This window comes from Protobothrops mucrosquamatus, unplaced genomic scaffold (assembly GCF_001527695.2).
Source record: "Protobothrops mucrosquamatus isolate PMUCROS unplaced genomic scaffold, P.Mucros_1.0 scaffold2357, whole genome shotgun sequence".
Classification (NCBI taxonomy): Eukaryota; Metazoa; Chordata; class Lepidosauria; order Squamata; family Viperidae; genus Protobothrops; species Protobothrops mucrosquamatus.
The window spans coordinates 8,250-29,817 of record NW_015388435.1 but is presented as its reverse complement, the minus strand read 5'-3'; the positions used below and the strand labels follow the sequence as shown (position 1 = coordinate 29,817).

The following is a 21,568-nucleotide window of genomic DNA, read 5'->3' as shown; positions in this document are numbered from 1 at the left end:
CACAACAGTTTAAAGTGGCCAAGCTCCTATCTCAGGGCCCACCCAGCCCAGTTCCAAGGAAGGTCCTGTGTCACCCATTCTCTGGCCACCCCCAGGGAGTCAAGTGTGGCAACAGCCCAGAAGAAGACTCACTAGCCCAGGGGTAGGCAACCTTGGCTCTTTTATGACTCGTGGACTTCAACTCCCAGAATTCCTGAGCCAGCCAAGCTGGCTCAGGAATTCTGGGAGTTGAAGTCCACGAGTCATAAAAGAGCCAAGGTTGCCTACCCCTGCACTAGCCCATAGTGCTGCAGCATCAAAAGGGCCCCGAGTTACAGGGCACTCGCCTTTTTGAAAACGGCTGTTAAACAGCCGAGATCCATGACTAGGTAGGGGGTATCTTAAGAAACAGCATTCCTTTCTTTCATGAGCAGAAAAAAAAATGCCTCTCAAAAACCAACAACATTGGTACATCAGCCAAAAAAATAAAAAAAACCCTTTTCCTTCCAGAATTCCATTTTTACTCATAGACTAGATGAGAGCAGATTTCCAGCCAGGCTGACACGGAAATCGCACAGCACTCCTAGTGTTGGCCTGGCCCCTCAGCAAAGAGATCATGAGATGCAGCTTTATAAACTAAGTTATGCAGTTCTAGCAGCGTTTCTCAACCTTGGCAACTTTTAAGATACGTGGGCTTCAAGTCCCAGAATTTGAATCCACACCTCTTTAAACTGCCACGGTTAAGAAACACTTGAGTAATGGAGCCAGTTTCATCCAAAAGACTTGGAGCCTTAGCAAGCAAAGCAAGATCGTACTGTTTAGCTTCTGTAATTCAACAGGTGCAGAATTTGGAGTTTTGCCGTTTCCACAGCCGGCTCGTGCAACCAGTTCCAGGAACTGGAGGCACGTGAAGTTACAGGTTCAGACACGCGTGACTTGTGGGGCTCACCTCCTCCGATGCAGGCCCCGTGAACGGCCACAATGACGGGCTTGGGACACTGAAAAGCAGAGATCCTGTTAAGTGGGAGGAAGGGGTTTCCTGGCCCACCTGCCAACCCGAGTCCCTCAACCCAGGCACCTTCTCCAGGACCGTGAAGGACTCTTGGTATTCCTGGATCTTCTTGCGGATGTTCCAAGCCTTCCGAGCCATGTCATCACCTTGTGCCATCACGAAAATGCTGCCCAGCTCCATGAGGTCAATGCCTGTGGGACAGACATGTCAAACTCGCAACGTCACGTGATGTCGTGCAACGTATTGGGACGGTTTTGCCATTGCTGGCAATGGGGTGGGCGCAGCTTCTGGATGACGCGTCCGGCCTGCAGGCCGGCAGTTTGACACTCCTGCTATAGGAGGTCAGGAATGGAGAACAGCAGGAGTGCTTCTGGCCCCCCAGCTCAGCCATTTAACACCCACCCGGTCACTCTAAGCCTGGAGGCCCTCAGCTAACTAAGCCACAATGGGTTACTTTATTTAACTGTTAAATGCATGCCGCAACTTCTGAAAACAAGGCTACAAACCCTGGGACCTAGAGGTTTCTCCAAAACTGTGGGGACCAAATTTTGCCTCTTATTGGTTCCCTCTCAGCAGCGCAAACAAAATTGTGACTGTATCTTGCCGGTATTAAAGTACTCCTATTTCTCCTTAAAATTCAGGGCTCCCTTCTCAACATGTACTCTTTAAACTTTGAAAAGCGTCCCTGCAAACCCACCCGAAGCACGATTTGCGGTACAAACTAAGCCAAAGGAGGCTTGGCGTGATTGCGTAAAATTGTATACACTGAATTCTGACAGCGCTGAAAGTCTGATCTGAACTCCCATCTAAGATCCCAAGAGGTGCACCCCAGGTGGCTCCTTGCTAGATTTTCTCGATCTAGAGGGGAGAAGGACTCTCTCGGCCACGATGCCTCAGTCCTCCCTACCTGCAGTGAACATTTTCCCAGCACCCGAGATCACCACTGCGTGACATTCGGAATCCTCGGCAATCTTGTTGAAGCACTCGACCATCTCCCTATGACAAGAGAAGACCACACTGGAGACCTGCTCTGCTAGGCTTAGATTTTTCACAAATAACAGGCAGTCCTTGACTCACGACCACAACGTCGATGTTGCTACGTGAGAAATCTGTTGAGTTTTGCCCCATCTTAGGTTTTTCTTGCCACATTTGTTAAGGGAATCGCTGCAGTTGTTAAATGGGAAACACCGTCGCTAAGTGAATCTGGCTTCCCCTGTTGACTTTGCTTTTTCAGGAGGTTGCCAAAGGGGACCCCAGGACCCCGGGGGACACTGCGACCGTCATAAATGTGAACCAGTTGCAAACATCCAAGTGTAAATCACGTTGACTGTGGGGGATGCTGCAATGGCCACAAGGGTGAAAAATGGCCGTAAGCCACTTTTTTCAGTGCCCTTGTAACTCTGGTCACTAAATCAACTGTTGTAAGTTGAGGACTACCTGTACACTTGAAACAGTGTAGTGACTGAAGGCATTTTCCTGTGATGTGGAAGGCCCAGAGCCGATAGGGCAGAGCATGCCTGCCTTAGTCTGCCCCGATGAAGCCTCATAAAAAAGGTTTGGTTATTCGGAACATGATAATGATGATGATGATAATAATAATAATAATAATAAAAGTTGGAAGGGACCTTGGAGGTCATCCAGTCCAACCCCCTGCTCAGATAGGAAACCCTATACCATTTCGGACAAATGGCTGTCCAGTCTCTTCTTGAATACTTCCAGTGTCTGAGCATTCACAACTTCTGGAGGCAGGTTGTTCCACTGGTTAATTGTTCTGTCAGGAAGTTTCTCCTTAGTTCTAGGTTGCTTCTCTCTTTGGTTAGTTTCCATCCGTTGCTTCTTGTCCTGCCTTCAGGCGCTTTGGAGAATAGCTTGACTCCCTCTTCTTTGGGGGCAGCCCCTGAGATATTGGAACACTGCTATCATGTCCCCCCTCGTCCTTCTCTTCATTAAACTAGACAACCAATTTCAGCAGCCGCTCCTTATATGTTTTAGCCTCCAGTCCCCTGATCATCTTTGTTGCTCTTCTCCGTACTCTTTCCAGAGTCTCAACCTCTTTACATCGCAGTGACCCAAACTGGATGCAGTATTCCAAGTGTGGCCTTACCAAGGCCTTGTAAAGTGGTATTAACACTTCACGTGATCTTGATTCCATCCCTCTGTTAATGCAGCCTAGGACTGTGTTGGCTTTTTTGGCAGCTGCAGCACACGGCTGGCTCATATCTAAGTGATGGTCCACATGATAAGGATTGCAGGTTAAAAGCCCAGCCAGATGTCCCGAGGCGTTTCCTGTCGCGCATCCCCGGCCTCCCTCCGACTTCCATCCCTAGCGGAAAAGAAATCTGATTTCCTGTTACCTCCAAAAGGCGATATTCATGGCATTCCTTTTCTCAGGACGGTTGAGCTCCACGTGCAGCACTTTATCTCGGACCCGTTCCAACTTCAAGGTCTCGTAGGTGGGCAAGGCATTGGGCTGTTGCTGTGACGACTGCTGTTGCTTGGACGCCATGATCCTGAAGCCGCAACAGGAAACAAGACGAACGGAGAGATCTGGGAGGGAAAACGGGACGGTTAGCAGCAGTGGTCAAAGCTCTATCCACCTGTCCTCAGGGGCAAACTCCATGCATGCAGGCAGAAAGGTAGGGGTCAGGCAGAGTTTTGGCTGCCCACTTAACAGTGTCATCAACTGCAGAAGTGGGGAAATCATGGCCCTTTTATGACTTGTGGACTTCAACTCCCAGAATTCCTGAGCCAGCCATGCTGAGGGGAAAGGGAGAAGTTTCCTGGCTGAGCCATGAATTCTGGGAGTTGAAGTCCACAAGTCATAAAAGGGCCGCAGTTCCCCACCTCTGATCTAGTGGGACCTCCGAAAGGCCTCTCCCAGGGATCCAGAGGAGACACGACTCTCCTCCCAGGCTCTGGGGCAGGATGACGGTTGAGCCTCGAATGGACAGGTGTTTCCTTTATATATTTGTCCCTGGGAGACTCGTGACTTCTTTTCCACTGGTTATTATTCGCCACTTGGGATCATTAGGACTTGGGCAATCTCTAAAACTCTCTTTCTCAACCTTGGCAACTTTAAGATTGCCAACATTGAGAAACACGGATTTAGAGGTTTGGCGTCTTATAGCTGCCAAAGGTGAGAAGCAATGCTCTAATGGTATCACAAACCAATAAACGAACTCCCTGGTGACTCCAGTGGGGCTGAAACTCTGAAGAGTTGGAGGCCTGACTTATGTCATGGTCATACAAAGCCCCCTTCCTCCCCCTACGTCTTGGTTTTAGCCAGGCCCCTCTTCTCTCTGCTCAGCCACAGAAAATCCCTGGGAGATTTCAAGAATCCCAAAGTTTTGGCTTCTCTCAACAGGAGCATACCTTCCTGCTCCTCCATACCTTCCTGCTCCTCCATACCTTCCTGCTCCTCCTCCATACCTTCCTGCTCCTCAAGTCACCCCTCCTTTTCCTTCCAGTAGCTAGATCTACCTCAAATTAATGTGGAATAATGAACAATTACTAAAATAATGATTTGTCTGTATAACTACTAGAATAATGATGTGTCAGGAATAATGCATAATCACTAGGAAAATTCTGTGTCAGTAATATGCGACTAACCTAATGCGCATTGCACATGGATACAACGTATGAAGCAAACCCTCCATTGTATACCCGTGAGAAACGAACCTAATGTATTACAATGTGTATTTCAATGTGTATTCCTTTGTTCCTGAGAAAAGGAAAGTATAAAACTGAAGTTTGAACCCGCCCTCAGGGTTCAGAATTGCTTGCCTCTATTGCTTCTGAACCTGGCGCAATAAATCTCTCTGCTAAAACCCTCTGGAATTCGTAAAAGTCCTTTCAGTTTTCCACAAGAAAATGAGGGGAAACTGTATAGCTGTGGTCGAAACCACCCCAAAGGAGAGGTGGGCCAACTTCATGCCTAGAAACCAAAGATTTCTTCAGCTTAACTCCAAAGTTCCTGCACAAGAGATGGTTTTGCTCCCTTGCTGAGAACAAAATGGCTTCTCTCTACAGAACAAGAGAGTTTCTGGCCAAGGACGAGATCCAGGGAAGGGAGGTCCTCACCGCTCCTGAGCCCACCTACTTGCATTCCCTGCCCCCCCTCCTGTTCACAGGCACCAGACGTCCAAAGGTTGCGCATTCCTGGGAAAACGTCCAAAGGTTGCACATTCCTGGGAAAACATCCCACCTGGCCTGTCCCAGTTTTGCAATTCCACCCACAGGCAAAGAGATTAGCAGAGAAGGCTGCAGGTTGCATGCACAGAATGCAAAAAAGAGAGAGAGAGAGAGAGAAATGCAGGTGGGAAGAACAGGACAGGGCAGGAATGGAGGCAGCCAGCAGGGAAAGCAAGATGGGGCAGCAGCTCCAGGCAACCTGCAATTCAGAGGCGAGGCAAACAGCAAGCAGAGAGGAGGACTTCGTGGGGGGGGGGGGGCTCATAGACAGACCCCTGCTGGGGATTTGGGGGAGGGGAGGGCAAAAGCGAGCAAGCCAAGATGGCCTGCATAAAAAGCAATGGACGGGGAGAGACCCCCACTGCCCCCTCCTCTAAAAGCTGAAGGGCTGCGAGGCGGGGAGGGAGGGAGGGGGGCAATCTGCTTCCCCCCCCCAACCGCTGGCCAGCTCTGCAGGGCCCCCTGCCTCGTCCAGAGCAAGCTCGCTTCTCCCCAGCCGGCTGAGGATGATGGGCACTGAGGTCCAAGGCCTCGGGGGGGTTAGGAGGGGGGGAGCTGCCGTGGCCAGGGAGGGGTCAGGGGGGAGGTCAGCAAGAGAAGCAGGGGGGCCACTGGGACGCCGGGGGCTGAAAGCGGAGGGAACGGGCGGGGAGGGACTGGGGGGAGAGAGCCCACTCACGCCTCCGAAGCAGCCCCCCGAGGACCCCCGACGCTGCCGACACCGCCGCCATGGACCCACCGCTCTCCTCCCGCAGACCGGGGCAAAACTGCAGACCTACCAGCGAGTGGCCGGGCTAGACGGGTTCCGCCCTTCGCTCCATCCGCCGCCTCTCCGGAGGGAGACGCCACTTCCGCTCTCCGCCTCTATAGCCGGACGAGCAAGGCGCCGCCCTCGGCCGCCCCCTCCTGGCCGGAACGGGAAAGCCGGGATTGACGCGCGAGGGAACGTCCCGACGCAGACTCCGCCCAGCGTGGCTGGCGAGGGGGCTGCTGGGAGTTGTAGTCCATCTCGAAAAGAAAAAAAGGAAAAAGGGGCACAGACGCCCCCTTCTAACCTTTTAGCGATTTTATTAAGGTGCATGGTCAACTCCCAGAATTCCCCAGCTCAGAGGGTCGGTTGGGGAATTCTGGGAATTATTTTCTATCTATAAATGGCTACTTCTAACCCAATCCTGGAAGGTCAGTCGAAGCGACCATAGGGCTGTGTCCCCAAGAGGAGAGGAAGACCCTGGTCTTTTTTCAAGAGGTTTATGCAAAAACGTTTCGACAAGTCAAGAACAGCAGCCAGGAACACACAAACACACACTTCCCCTTCGGAGGCATTTTTACCTTCTCCCCCTTGGCCTGCGTATTGGCAGCTCTCATTCCCATTCAAGCAATTGCAATTTCCAATTTTTTAAAAAGATTTTGCTGTGGAACGAAGCCAGTGCAGGATTTTTTAAAAAAAATTAAAGGGGGCAGAAATGGTTGGCCTTAAATGTTCTTAGAAACCCAGGAAAGCTAAAAAAAAAAATAAGCATAGAGACTGTAGTAGTGTTGAACACTGCATTACATAGTGCAGCGTAGACTTAGTTAAAGCCACCCAACATACAAGAAAGCAAGGGGAAAGAATAAAAGGGTTGCACAAAACAACTGTTAAATGGGACTTCTCTTTTAAAATTTAGCCCGGTCTTCCATGGAAACAAGGTTAAGAGACACTCAGACCAGGGGTAGGCAACCTTGGCTCTTTTATGACTCGTGGACTTCAACTCCCAAAATTCCTGAGCCAGCATGGCTCAGCTTGGAAACCTCTCCCTTTCCCCTCAGCGTGGCTGGCTCAGGAATTCTGGGAGTTGAAGTCCACGAGTCATCAAAGAGCCAAGGTTGCCTACCCCTGACCCAGACCAACTTAATTCCATTCAAAAAAAAAATGACACACTGGACATACTTGCCTGCCCCCTTCTACAAAAACATCCAGAGGCGTTACCAGGTCAGTTTTTACAACAATTTATTTTCCAAACAGCTTTATTAAATGTGCCAACTAGCACAGGCAGCACACATTGTATGAATGGGGGGGAAAAACATGTCAACATGTACGATCGTTTTAAAAATCGATGTCATCAGAATGCCACGGGGCTTCTCTTCCCAGCTGACCTAGCTGCAGGCAGCCTCTAATTAAGCTTTTTTTTATTATTTAAAAAAAAAGGAGGGGGACACGGGAGCTTTGCCCAAAAAAAAAACCAAAAAAAAAAAAAAAAAACCACACACAAGAAAGTTAACGGAGCAGTCTTCTTGGTCGGGAACCGAAGAGCAATTAGGAAGCGTGCTGGGCGGTTGAGAAGCAGAGTTTGAGTGTGTAGGGGTATGGCCCATCTAGGAGAAAGCCAGACATAATTCATGAGTCGCCTCAACTTTTATTTACTCGAAAATAAAAACGGTGTCATCATCAACAGCCGCAGAAAGAAAGAAAGAAAGAAAGAAAGAAAGAAAGAAAGAAAGAAAGAAAGAAAGAAAGAAAGAAAGAAAGAAAGAAAAGGAGACAGATAGAGAAAGAAAGAAAAGGAAGGAGAGACAGCGATAGAGAGAAAGAAAAGGAAGAGAAGGAAGGAAGGAAGGAAGGAAGGAAGGAAGGAAGGAAGGAAGGAAGGAAGGAAGGAAGGAAGAAGAAAGAAAAGGAAGGAGAGACAGAGATAAAGAAAAGAAGAAAAGGAAGAGACAGATAGAAAGAAAGAAAGAAAGGAGACAGATAGAGAAAGAAAAGAAGAAAAGGAAGAGACAGAGATAGAGAGAAGGAAGGAAGGAAGGAAGGAAGGAAGGAAGGAAGGAAGGAAGGAAGGAAGGAAGGAAGGAAGGAAGGAAGGAAGGAAAGATTTCTCAAGCATTCCCAACATCTCCCATTGTGATCCATTTTGGGCTGAAGTCAAGAAAACGTGTCTTAAACAAATAAACCTCTCACTGGAATCAGATTTCAACGGAAAACACTTGAGAGATTATTTGCACTTAGTGACTCCAGGTAGTCCTCATCTTATGACCACAACTGACCCCCAAATTTCGGTGGCTAAGCCAGAGTTTTACTCTGTTTTGCAACCATTTTTGCCACAATTCTTAAGTGAACCCCTGCAGTGGTTAAAGTTAGTAGCACGCTTGTTAAGTGGACTTGGGAGAGGAAGCCCACAGGTCTTAAAAGTTACCCAGGTCGGACATTTCTGTTCTAAACACTGAGGCACAGTTCAGAATGGGCCACTGGCTGTTTTTTCCCCCTTCCAACCGATTAATTTGGCCAGGTCTCCAATCTGTTGGTGTTTTAAGACCTACTGGCTTTCCTTTCCTACTGGTAGAATTGAACAGGGGGAGGGAAAATGAGCAGTGAGATTCCCAAATCCTATTGGGCAATCAAGACCCTCCCGCTTCAGCATCTAAAAAAACGCAAGAGGGGCTTACTTGGGTTTTTCATCTGATAATGGTTGAGGAAAGCCAGCGTCTCCAGCGCGTCCCCTTTGGTTTCCCACTCCAGCAGCCCCGACGAGCTCCGTTCACCTGCGGGCGTTTCAAGCGAGGGGTGGGTTAACCTGCTGCAGGCCCACCTCCTCTGAACAGAGGCGGGCAAACTCTTGAGGGCTGGACTACAGGTCCCATCGCCCAGATCCACTCTGTTGTCCTAGAACAGCGTGGCCCTCGGCCCCTTCTTCCCAAGCAGCGGCGTTCCCAAGACCAATCTCTGCGCAGGGATACTTACTCTTTCCTGAAAACACCTTGACAGAAGCCGGTCTCTTTACCCCCAGCTCATCGCAAATCTGAGGGGGAAAAAAATGCCACATATGTAACAGGAGCGATAAGCCACTACCCTCATCGCGCCAATGCATATTTTAGGAATCTCATCTTCGCTCAAGTCCTATTCCCAGGGGCTCTTGCAGTTTTCAGCCACCGTAGAACTGCATTTTACCTATTTTAATGTGCTGTGTTGAACAAGTATTGGTAGGAGCCCAAAGGAAAGAGGCTTTTAAACATCATCTTACAGCAAAAAACAGCTCATTGAAATGTTTGGGCTGAGTAGAAAACGACTGAACAGGTCATTATTGTTTTGGGTCAAATGTTTTTCAGAACCGCTTCACAGCCTCTTCTTGTTATCACGTCTGTCAAAAATGAGCATTAATCCATTCTCCTCTTGTGAGGCCAAATAAAGACCAAGCTCACATCCAGGCTCAGAACTAAGAGAATTGTCACGGAGAGGAACGAGCAAGGGGGCCGAACTGGGTCCATTGCAGTTGCTACTTCTAGGCCAGGGCTCTTTTATGACTCGTGGACTTCAACTCCCAGAATTCCTGAGCCAGCATGGCTCAGCATGGAAACCTCTCTTTCCCCTCAGCATGGCTGGCTCAGGAATTCTGGGAGTTGAAGTCCACGAGTCATAAAAGAGCCAAGGTTGCCTACCCCTGGCCTAGGCACACCAGAGCCTCTGCTAGTATCATATCCAGATGTACAAGCCCTTTTTTTTTTCTTTAGGATTACTGCTTCCTGCCTTTGGGAATATAAGCTACATTTGGGAGTCAGATGCTGTCCAGATCCATTAAAGTCGTCATCCTGTCATACACTAAAGGCAGCAAGTTTTGATTCTTCCTAAACTCTCTGAGGGAGGATGGGTGGTTAAGAAACACGAAATATAAACCAATAAACCCCCCTATTGTGGCCATGCAGGCTGAAGCTACCCCAGGTCAAAATCCTTACCTCGTAGAAGTTATCTTCCGTCACTTCCAGAGGTGCGTTGAAGAAATGGAGCACGTTGCTGGGATGCTGGATTCGGTTCTTGGCGGCTTGCTCCGGGGTGGAGAACCGATTGTTCCGGGAGCCGCTGAAATCTTTGTAGCTGCAGGAGCCGTCCTCGAGACCGTAGGACTGGCCAGGCATGATGGCCTGTTGCTTTGACACGCTGAGGACAAACCAAGACAGGCTGTTCAGTTCTGCCCTCTTGGTTTTGACCCAGATTGCTCAAGATCTTGGAACAAAGCAGGTGAAACTCACCACACATTCAACTTCTGATCAAACATGAAGTTGTTGTTGAGGTGGGTGATGGCTCGGTCCACCGCGTAGCCGTCGGCCATCTCCACCATGGCTGCCCCAGGCTTGCTTTTCATGAACTTCACCTAAAAAAAAAAAAGCATTTCTTGGTTCAAACTGCAAGAGAGGACAAAGGCAGAGTGTTCTCAAAGGCACCCACCCACCCAACACGGGTACAAACCTGTCTCCATTTTAATAGGAATTGTTTCCTAAACAGTAGATAGAAACCTCAACCAGCCTCTGCATTCAAAATGGCTTCCCTGTGTACACCCTCCCAATCACACACAGGTGCTCCTCAACTTATAACCATCCATTGGCTTGAAGTTACAACAGTGCTGCAAGAAGTGCACGTTTTTCACACAACCGTTGCAACATCCCTGCTGTCGGGCGATCAAAATTCAGATGCTTGGCAACCGACTCGTATTTACGACGGTTGCAGTGTTCCCGGGGGTCATGCGATTCCCCTTTTACGACCTTCTGACAAGCAAAGTCAACAGGGAAGCGAGATTCGCTTTACAACGGCGTTACTAACTCAACGACTGCAGTGGTTCATCTCACAACTATAGCAGGAAAGGTCGTAAAATGGGGCAAAACCCACTTAACGCTGGTCTGGCAGCAACTAAAATGTTGGGCTCCATTTCATGGTCCTAATTCGAGGACTACCTGTAGCCTTCAGGCAATAGTCCCAAACCCGGCTTGCCTTTGCCAGCTGGTACTCAAAGCCCACACAAGCCTTACCGGTGTAGCACCAGCCTGCCTGCCGTTTTTAACTCAAACCTGTTTCCAAAGCTGTGAAGGCTCCAGACTCTCTGGAGCCGGAGGGCTTAAACTCTCCCGCCCTCCCTGCGATTCCCACGGGCTGGAAGGAGCCGCCAGAGCACAGAAGGTTCCCTGCCTTTGACTGAATTCTACGCCTTCCCTCGGGAGGGAGGCTGTTCACCCTTGTGGCCCAGGGAGCAGCAGCTCTTGTGACCAGGTGGAAGGAAGCCTCTCCACCTCCAATGTCGTCAGGCCCAAATCGTACACCTGGTTTCAGGATGGGGAACTGGCCCAAGACAAAGCAAGCAGGTAGGTATAGAGCAGGGGTGGGCAACCTGGGCTCTTTTAGGGCTCGTGGACTTCAACTCCCAGAATTCCTGAGCCAGCCGTGCTGAGGGGAAAGGGAGAGGTTTCCATGCTGAGCCATGCTGGCTCAGGAATTCTGGGAGTTGAAGTCCACCAGTCATAAAAGAGCCAAGGTTGCCTACCCCTGGCCTAGGCCTGTATTTCTCAACCATGGCCACTTGGGAGATGGGTGGACTTCAACTCCCAGAATTCCTGAGCCAGCATGGAAACCTCTCCCTTTCCCCTCAGCATGGCTGGCTCAGGAATTTTGGGAGTTGAAGTCCACGAGTCATAAAAGACCCAAGGTGGCCTACTCCTGATATACAGAGATTGTACTTTGGTTTTCCCAGCCACGGACAGGAGGATCTCAACGGCGCCGTGCCCAAAGACCTCCAAAGGAAGCAAAAACTATGGGGGGGATCCGACTGCTAGCAGGAAGGGGTTCGAGGCTGGAATTCTATGGAGGCCAAACCTAGCCCCAACTAAGCCGTTCCGGGCCACCGGAAGCTCTGCCACCCCCCCGGACCCGCCCTCTCCCTAGGCAGCTCACCTTCTCCACGTTTCCATAGAGGCAGAAGACGTTGAAAACACGGTCGCAGTTCATCTTAGACTGGTCCAGGCCGTAGACCATCAAAACGGGGCTGTCGGCGTGGGGGCCGTACTCCGGAGGGGGCGGCGGAGGCGGGGGGTGCCCGTACTGAGGCCCGTAGCGGCTGGGTCCTCGGTGACGGCCTCCCACGGGCGGACCCATCCGCCTCCCTTCGTAATGAGGAGGAGGAGGGCCGTAGCCTTCGTCGTGGTAGTGGCTGTGGTAGCCCCCGTGAGGCCCTCCTGGAGGAGGAAGCAAAGGTCAGCCAACGCCGGGGCCAAGTTGGAGGAGGGCCAGGGACGCTGCCCGCTCCGCTCCACGGACCAGGCCTCACCGTATTCAGCAGGATGGTCCCCGAGGAGAGGAGGCTGCCTCTGGCGCTTGTTCGGATTCCCGCCGGGCTCCCCTATCAAAAGAAGACAAAACATTAGGAACTTCTCCAAACATTTTCAGTCGGCTTGACTTCTGGGGCAGACCTTGGGTGAGGCCACGAGGCCGGCCTGCGGCATTCTCCACATTACAACCTTCCAGTTTCCTCAGAATATGTCTCTTTTCCACCGGGGGAGGAAAGGGGGCTGGGGGAGGGTGTTAAAAATGGCACCTGCTTTTCAGGGGCACCTGCACAACCGTCTCCCCCCCCACCCCATCCACCCTGGCTGTCCCTTCTGTGGTTAAGCGGAGGCTGGAAGGGGCCATTTGGGACAGATCCTGAGGCTACCTCGAACATCAAAGCTCTGATGTGTCTTCCGGGCTTTTATTTAAGCAGCCGACGAACTAGAACTCTGTTGGGACGCCAAAGCGTTAAGTCTCAACAATCTATCTGGCCTAACCAAGGTTTTCTTAAGTCTGTTCACTTCCCTCCTGAAATTTCACCTTGTGGCAGGGAAGGATTTATTAAAAAAAAAAAGCAAAAGGATCAACAGAAGCCAATTTCACCACCAATTCGAACATTAGAGCAGCAGGGGGGGGAAAAAAGACGAAAACAAACCTCTTTTGCCAGCCCACTCCCCACCTCTAGCAGAGCTAAAAGGATTAAAAACAAGACCAAGGAGAAGATGGCAAAGCAAAGCAAAAGTAGCAATTGGTCCAGTTTAAACACAAATCGAAATAACAAGACAGAAGAATTTTAAGCAAGTCATACAGTTCTCGTTTGTTCTTTTTTTTAAAAAAAAAAAAAAAAGTAAAAAAAGAGTTTCGCAGTTTATTTCAATAGTCATTACAAAGATTGAAAAAGGCTACTTACAGCAGGAGTTTAAAGTACAATGTCCCTTGTCACATATATATTCTGCATTTCTCTTACCATTGGACGCTTCAACAGTGTAAGCACAGTTCTGAAAGATGGCGTCCCATCAAACATACACTGCGACCCTGCGTTACATGGTTCCAGAGTCAAATTCACGTCAAAAGGCACCAAAACTGACACAATTAAATTAAAAAAAAAAAATAAATTAAATTGAAAAAGGGCTCACAGATTTTTTTTTTGTTTTGTTTTGTTTTGTTTTTGTCTTCAGATGGTATCAAGGAAAAAAAAGGACATAACCAAGGTGTAGTGCGTGTCCCTTCCGTGTTGCATCTCTTGATGTTTTTTTTATTTTTTTTTGTCATGTGCTGTTAAATCAGGTTTTTGGTGCTTCTGGCTGTGTAGGTCTCCCGTGTGCGTGTCTCTCCTCTGTTAATGGAGTGTGCCTTGGATCTCAAGTGCCCCTGAAGCGGACGAGACCCCCCCAGTCTCTACGGAACTGGGGGCTCCCGGGGACTTGGTGTTTGTTTGGGTTTTTTTTTTTTTGTCTGTCTCCACTTGGCGCTGATAAAATGTCGGCAGCCGAGGACTGCAAGAAAAGAGTAATAAAAGGCCCTCCCAAACCAAACCAAGTTGATATGGAGAGCGTCTTATATCTTGAAGGGTCTCGGGGATCTACTCCGTTCTCCGTTTTAAGACCGTTGGTGCACTTTGTCTGAGACCCCTCTGGTGTTTTCCTAGTTTCTGTGTTCCCTTCTTGGGTTCAAAGTTTTTTTGTTTTTTTGACTTTTTGTTTTGTTTTGTTAAGCATGTCGTGGCCTGGTGAGTCAGTTTTTCTCTCTCTCTCTCTCTGTCTCTGTCTCTCTCTTTTTTTCTCTGTCTCCCTCTGTGCTTGTAGATGTCTCTCAGATCGCGGTGTTGTGTCTCCTTGATGTGAGGAAATGAACTCAAATCTGTTGGCTTTCAGGTACACTTAAGATGCTGCGTGTTTTCTCCAGGCAGAGCTAGTGCAAGGTTGAGCTTGCTTTTTTTTTTTTTTTTTTGGTCCTACACTGTGTAGTGTTAGAGAGTGTCTAGCAGAAGGCAGAGATCACAGGCAATTCAGAACTTCCACGGCAGCTGCGCACGGGTCCCCCAGGGCCATGTGGGAAATCTGTTCAGAGCTGGGGAAAGGCCAGATATATCGCACCTCCTCGGTGCCCAGCCTGAGGGAGGCAGCTTCTGAACTGCCCAGCCCTGCCAACTTAAGCCACTGCCCATCTGCACAGCGCCTAAGTATGTACCTTGGAGGAGAAAGTGAGTCATGTTCATGTCAAGTCATGTAATGCCATTGCTTGCTTCACCGTGAGGGCGGGGTCAAAGGTGACCTCTGCCAGAGCCCCCACCCCACCCCGCCATCCAACAGCCTCCCCGGGCTTGTTTGGTCCATGGAGCCAACCGACGCCACCGCCAAGCCTCCTGTAAAAAAGCCCAGCCTGTTTTAAGCTGAGGTCGTGCTTGGAGGGGGCGACGCTGCCCACCTCACCGAGGGAACACGCTGCTTTCTGCACGTGTGCAGCAAAGCCGAGGCAGGGCTTCCCACTAGCTTTAGACTTGAGCTGACGCAGATAGTGACCCCCCTCCTCTCAGTCCCTCTCAAGGAAATGGCACTGGAGACCCCTTCAGCCCCCAATGTGTACGCCACCCTCCCAAGTCCCAGAGTCTGCATGCATGTTTCCTTGAACCCAAGAGAAGTGTTTTTCCCCTCTGCCCGCCCTCCACCCGTGGAATGGCAGAAATGCAATACATGCCCCCAGATCCACAAAGGAGGTGGCTAGGTCAGCAGCAGGGCCAAAGGCTGGGTACGGCCCGAGACTTTCAAACAAGAGGGGGGACAGCCATCTCCGGACCCTCCAGGAATTAAAAGCTCCCTAGCATCCATTCTGGGCTGCCCCAGAACATAAAGGAAATCTGAACCCATCCTGCTTTCCGACTCCCCTCTGCGCTACTACATCGCCATCTTCCTAGTAGCTGCAATCCACACACGGAGACGCAACACCGAGGGGGAAGGATGCCTGGCTAGACGCAATCAGGGAGACGAAGCCGCCCCAATTCCCTTGTGGCTATTCTCGACACACGCCCCCTCAGGCCCCCTCCCCACTGCGTCTGGAGAAGCCTCTTGTGGCTGAAGCCCCCTCCAGGCTTCCCAAATCGGGCCCCATGTTGGACAGCAGGCAAATGGCATTACATCACACAATTCATCTGGAGGACGTGTGCTCTTCAAGAGGACAAGGAAGGGTCTGTGTGTAGCTTGAGAGCAGGCGATCAAGGTTACCTTGCCCGCTGAGGTTAGGGTTGGTGTAGTCCCAGGTGTCCTGGTCATTCTTGAAGACGTTCAAGCGAGTGGGCTAAAAAACGAAGCACAAATGTTCAAAACTAACCCAGGGGGGGGGGATTCAAGAGAGGGAGCTCGAGAAAGGGAGCCACCAAGTGATCATACTGGCCGCTGAGCTGTCACAAAACAGTGACCTAACTGGCTTATAGCCATTAAGTCTCTTATCTATTCCACTTTAACCTGTAATATATGACAATTAGCACAACTGTTTAATTATAAAAGCAGATGTAATTTTTGCTACGTGCTCAGTCTTGACCGGCTTCCTATTAAGAATGCCGGACCTATAATTTTTTTCTATTATGGGGGGGGGGGGAGAGAGGTGAAATTTAACATCAAACATCTGGCTGCCCAGGGCCATGTTAAGAGTCCTTATTCCTGGCAGCCATTGCAGATATTATTTTAACCTAGAGGTAATCCTCGACTTATGACCGGCTGCTTAGTGACCCTTCAAAGTCCTGATGGATTCCCCAAAAGCTACTTACAATCTGATTCCCAGGTTCCAACAGCCACCCCCACCCCATAATCCTGTGTGCATTTTGGACCCGACAACCCGGCCTGGGTTTACAGCCACAATTCTGTGGCCGTAATTCACATTTTTGCCAGAAACCTTTCCCCTCCTGGTTTCCTGAAAAAACCATCCCCTGAATTTGTTAAGGACTGCTGCATTAAAGATCCTAAAATCAGGTTGGTCCCAGAATGATCCCCTTGACAACCATCAAGACTTACAAGCGTTAATTGGCCGGCTTAACTATGCCCATAAGTTCGAGGACTACCATAATTTTACAAAACTGGGTAGGAATTCCTGCCATTCTGCAACAGACAAGAAACACCAGACCAGTTTCCCCAATTTTTCAACTTCTGTTGCCTTTCCCTACTCGCCAGATATTTTATTGCAAAATAACAATCACAACTGCACCATTTTGGAAGGTTAGCAAATGCCATCCGATTCAGAAAACAAGTGCTGGCGGATTTGGGGCCGAGGTGCCGCAGACCCTCCTGGGCAACACAGGAGCCCGTCCCCTCTTCTGCCACCACCACCCCCCGCCGCTCACCTTGGCGTATTCAATCTTCAGAGTACAGCAGCCGGAGTAAATGTCGGCCCCGTTCAAAGAAGCTTTTGCTCTCTGAGCGCTTTGCACAGAGTCAAATGTTTGCAGAATTAAGGAAATCTTAACTGGATGCTTCCCCGTCAACTTTCTTTAAAGCTGCTAGCCTTTCTTGTTTACCCAGCAGCGTTCTCGCTGTCAAGGTTGACTGGTAACACACCTCCACACCTCCGCTCACAGCTTGACAACATAAGACAATGGGAGGGAGGGAGAATGCTTGGAATTTATTGGGAGCTTGGAGGGAGGTGAGGAATTTATGCCAGCCCTTTGCAGCCTGATAAAGTCCCGAGGAGACGCAGGGACCTCCCAAACGCGCAGTGTGTTTCCCCAAAACAAAACGAACCTGCTGGATCGGTAGACAATGGACAAGGGGTGGCCCAAATGGGGAAGTTAATTGTGCTGTTTTTCGCACAAAAACCTCAGAGCTAGCTTCGCTTCTTCTGAGCCTGTATGGACCTATCAGTAATGCTAAACTCTTGGTAAACAATGTCCCAGGAGTTTTTCTTTTGCTGCCTGGGCCAACGGGACGGTTGACACTAGCCAAAACAGTGCTGCATCTCCTCCAGCCCACGTGAAGGACAGTTCTGCTTCACTCTTCTCAGCTATCAAAAAGAAAGGATATTCCACCATAGCTTGGACGCCATTTTTTCTAAAGATAACGATGCGCTGAACTGGACCACACGGGTTGCAGATGGTATACAGGACATCCTGCAAGAGAACGACCATAAAAGTCAACGAGATCTCACAAGATCTCTGCCTACCAGAGACGTCAACACTCCATTTGTTGAAACAAGGAGACGGGGACCCACAAACCATTCAGACATCAACTTAACCCTCAGTCTGCTCTCCCTGACTGGGTCCAAAGCAGGCTTGGAGGCCCAACGAAAGCCAGGACTGCCACGTCCTAGATTTGGGATCCCCCACAAAAAGCAGCCTCACAACGCACCGTGGTAATGGAGTAGATGGGGTTCAGAATGGTGAAGAGCAAGACGTTGTTGACTCCTCGAGAATCATCCGAGTCACCGGGCCGCGAGATCTTCTGGCTGGTAGAATAGTTGACGAAGGCCGGATGCCCAGCAATGTAGATCTGATTGTCCGCTGCGTAATTCACAGCATTGCACGCTCCTAGTATGTCCTCAAACTCTACTAGAGCCTGCCTCTTTTTGGGCATCACCACCACATAGCTGGGGGAAAGAGAGGGAGAGAGAGAGAAAAGAACTCGGTCACTGAACATGCGCCATCTGTCAAGCTATCCCCCCCGGGTGTTCTGGCTGCCCATCCCTCACCTGATTGGGCCAAATTCTTGCAAGGCCTCCACCAGATCAGCTTCCACCACGCCATCAATCAGACCCCTGATGTGGACCACAGGAGAAGCAGCCGGCTTGTGAGGATCATCATAGTTCTCCTGCCAGAGAAGATGAGGTCATTGAACACTTCCCTTGTAAAATTCTAGCGCACAAGGAAGAGGGGAGACTCTTGCACAAAGAAGCGTTTCTGGGGAGAGGGCATCCTGGAACAGCTGAAGCAATGCTATGGAGCTCAAAAGGATTCATTAGGCCAGTGGTTCTCAACCTTTTTAATGCCGCGACCCCAACCGGTCGTAAGTCGAGGACTAAACCGGTCGTAAGTCGAAGACTACCCAACCGGTCGTAAGTCGAGGACTTTCCCTGCCCGGGAGTGCCGCGCATGCGTGGTTCCACCCCCTGCGCCGGCCGAGGCGTAGCTGGCAAGCGGCAGAGACGGAGCAGGCCGACCACCAGCTGGCCCAGCCCAAGGGAGGTAAGGCACCCGCCGGAAAAGGGGAAAAAAAATGGCGGACAAAAAAATGGCGGACAGCCTTGCTTGGCGACCCCCATGAAATGGTCGATCGACCCCAAATGGGGTCCCGACCCACAGGTTGAGAACCACTGCATTAGGCAGAGGATAACTTAGCAGTTAAAATGGAATTCTCCGTCATCAGAGGTAGTTAAGTTACTGCTTTTTTTTTATTAGCTGGACTAAGAAAATTAACCAGGAAAAAAAATCATCCTTGATTATTACAGCCTACTTTATATATTGATGGGAAGCAACAGAAGGGGCTGTTGGCGGGACCCAGCACACCTCCTCTGGTCCCAGCTTACGTTAAAAGAGCAACAGTTACATTTCTTTGGCCAAATCATGCTCAAAGCCCCTTCCTTGCTCTAGGCCAGGGGTTCCCAACCAGGAGTGCGAGACGATATTCCAGGGGGGGGGTGCGAAAAGTTGGCTTTTCAAAATTAAAGCGTATATGCATAATTTGTTGCCGTTATTTCGAACTTTTGTAAGGGGTGCGAGGTACAGAAAAGGTTGGGAGCCACTGTTCTTAAGCAAATGCTTCCTGTTCAAGAGAGAAATATATCCCACATACCCTTTGACCATTCTAGTAAATTTAAACCCACCGTCCCGACAGTTAAATCCAGTCATTTATTACATATAATAATAATAATAATAATAATAATAATAATAATAATAATAATAATAATAAAGTTGGAAGGGACCTTGGAGGTCATCTACTCCAACCCCCTGCTCAGCCAGGAAACCTTATACCATTTCAGACAAATGGCTGTCCAGTCTCTTCTTAAAAACTTCCAGTGTTGGAGCATTCACCGCTTCTGGAGGCAGGTTGTTCCACTGGTTAATTGTTTTACATGCTTAACATGTTTTACAATTTGTACGCAGCCCATCTCATTATCCAAAGCCACTCGTACTTCACAGTTAACCACCCTGCCCAGCCAATGGATAGAAAAACCCCAGCAAAATGCACACACCCAAACTGAAAACACTCCCAAGGCAGTTAAGCGCCACTTTCTCTCCACAAAAGGAAAAAAGCCTCCAGCCACACGTCCCGACTCTTAAAACAGGATGAAATTACTCTGCCTGCAGAACTTGCACAGCGGATGCAATTGGACTCTGCAGGATGAGCTACCCTGGTCCTGATCATCACCTTCCTTCCACACTAGGCCCTGGCTCTGAGCAGCAGAACCAGCGTTCAATAAATCCTAATTAAGCATGCAAACAAGCCACTCTTTCCCAATCTAAAGAGCTTTGCTCACAAGTACACCCGCCTTTTAATTCACATTTGCAGCGGGGGAATTGCGAAAGCGATGGGTTTGCCCAGGGTCTGAGCCTCTGAGGCGGCTTTGATGGATCCATAAGGCTCTGCTGGTCAAGGCCAAGCCTTCCTTAAGGCCTTTCCAGTCCTGACTTGAACCCGGGGCGAACCCAAATCTGCCCCTCTTTCAAAGGGCTGCTCAATGCTGTCATGTTAAGGCGGGGGAGGGGGGGCGGCGCTATGGTCCCTTGACGACCTGGAGGACTACAATTCCCAGAGTTCCTGAGCCAGCAAAGCTGAGGAATTCTGGGAGTTGAAGTCCACAAGTCTTAAAGTCGCCAAGGTTGAGGACCCCTGCGGCCTAAAGCATTACCCAGTTAGAGTCAAAGCTGGATGGCAAGAATACTTAGCAATCCAAATGGAAGTCCGATTTCTGCTGTTGCTTTTTTTTTTTAACGGTCGGGTTTGCGCAGACAAATAATATCATTTGCGCAGTTCTAGTCCTTTTCAAGAGTTCTAGTCCTCCTTAGGGTGCCGTCGGCCAGTCAATGCCGGCTGGCGACCCCCAGGGGGAGAGCCTTCTCTGTGGCAGCTCCTGCCCTCTGGAATGACCTACCCCCCCCCGACCTACGTACAACTGCGGACCTGCGCCTTTTTCACCGAGCTCTGAAAACTCATCTATTTCGTGCGGCCGGCCTGGCGTAGTCTTAATTAGGTTTTAGTATAGGTTGTTTTATATGGGGTATTTTAGAGCAGGCCTTTATTTATTTAATTGGATTTTAGAATAGCTATTTATTGTGATTTTTATTATCGCCTGTTCACCGCCCTGAGTCCCGTAAGGGAGATAGGGCGGTATACAAATCTAAACAAACAATAAACAAACAAGAAGCACTGGCTCAGTGTTTCTCAACCTTGACCATTTTAAGGCATGTGGACTTCAACTCCCAGAATTCCACAGCCAGCAACGCTGGCTGTGGAATTCTGGGAGTTGAAGTCCACATGCCTTAAGATGGTCAAGGTTGAGAAACACTGGGCTGGCTGGAAGGGGTATCGTTTTCAGGCAGGTGGGCATAGGTAGCCCTCCCCTCCGCGACCACAACTGAGCCCAGATTTGACGTCGCTAAGTGAGACATTTGGTTCAGGGCGTTGTGCCCCGTTTTAGGACCGGCTGGCTCAGGCATTCTGGGAATTGTAGTCCCCCTCCCCAGGTGGGTCAAGGGACCACAGGGGGGTTAAGGCATCGCAGCAAGGCGTCAGCCAAGCAGGCAGCCCTCCTCCCTGCTAGGAGGGTGGACTGCTCCCGTCGAGGGAAGCTCTACTTACCTGCCAGGGCAGCTGCCTTATCCCCCCCCCCCATTTTAAAGGCCCGACTTTTCAGCGCTTGGGATGGAGGGAGGGATGGAGGGGGGGGCGTCCCTCCTCTCGCCCCTCCCACCCAGGCGGGCAAAGGAGGCGGGATGCTGACGGTAGACTGCGCCTGCCCCTGGAGGCTCCACGCCGGCCCCTCGCGACAGGACTACAACTCCCATCTTTCCGAGCCGCCACTGCAAACCTTCCTCCCCCCCTCCGCTCGTTATGAGGGATGATGGGAGTTGTAGTCCGGCGTTTTAAAGGCCTTCCTTCTTTCCTCACCCCGCCGCCGGCCGCTCCCCCCGGCCCGTGGTCCGCGTTCTCCGTTTTCTGGCGCTTCGGGGCGCGCCCGCCTTCAGGGCCGCCCCCGTAGTAACGGCCTCCGCCGCCGCCGCCGCCTCCTCCTCCGCCTCCTCCGCCAGCCATCTTCACCATGTCCCCTCCGCGTCCCGAGCCGCCGCCGCCACCTTCGCCGCTCTGCGAACCTCGCCACCTCCGCCGCGACATGGCGCCCACACT

General features: G+C 50.3%; 2 protein-coding genes across 2 annotated transcripts in view; both read right to left on the bottom strand.

The window, feature by feature from the left end:
- LOC107295479 (delta(3,5)-Delta(2,4)-dienoyl-CoA isomerase, mitochondrial) overlaps positions 1–5,880 on the bottom strand; it is a 9,392-nt gene extending 3,512 nt beyond the window's left edge. The window contains exons 1-5 of the mRNA XM_015824794.1: positions 5,862–5,880; positions 3,346–3,538; positions 1,899–1,987; positions 1,058–1,182; positions 929–977 (exon numbers count right to left, since the gene is read on the bottom strand). Of these exons, the coding sequence (XP_015680280.1) occupies positions 929–977; positions 1,058–1,182; positions 1,899–1,987; positions 3,346–3,497 (415 nt within the window). The 5' untranslated portion in view covers positions 3,498–3,538; positions 5,862–5,880. The remainder of the gene's footprint in view (positions 1–928; positions 978–1,057; positions 1,183–1,898; positions 1,988–3,345; positions 3,539–5,861) is intronic.
- A 1,498-nt stretch (positions 5,881–7,378) lies between these two features.
- On the bottom strand, positions 7,379–18,029 carry HNRNPL (heterogeneous nuclear ribonucleoprotein L). Its single transcript, XM_015824798.1, has 12 exons — positions 17,916–18,029; positions 17,576–17,813; positions 17,252–17,337; positions 16,576–16,672; positions 15,464–15,536; positions 12,244–12,315; positions 11,871–12,151; positions 10,181–10,302; positions 9,887–10,088; positions 8,898–8,955; positions 8,603–8,698; positions 7,379–7,534 (listed from the first exon to the last, which is right to left on the bottom strand). Exons 2-12 carry the CDS (start codon positions 17,798–17,800, stop codon positions 7,476–7,478), a joined length of 1,371 nt encoding a protein of 456 aa, XP_015680284.1. The 5' UTR covers positions 17,801–17,813; positions 17,916–18,029; the 3' UTR covers positions 7,379–7,475.
- Positions 18,030–21,568: the final 3,539 nt, after the last annotated feature.

Bases quoted from the DNA above. Each gene is read 5' to 3' on its own strand.
- HNRNPL (XM_015824798.1), bottom strand. From the start codon at position 17,800: ATGCCCAAAAAGAGGCAGGCTCTAGTAGAGTTTGAGGACATACTAGGA. The intron at 10,303-11,870 runs GTGAGCTGCCTA...TTTTTTTTTTAG, and splicing joins TCTATGGAAACGTGGAGAAG to GTGAAGTTCATGAAAAGCAA. The intron at 7,535-8,602 runs GTAAGCCCCTCT...GCTTTCTCCTAG, and splicing joins TTATCAGATGAAAAACCCAA to ATGGGCCATACCCCTACACA.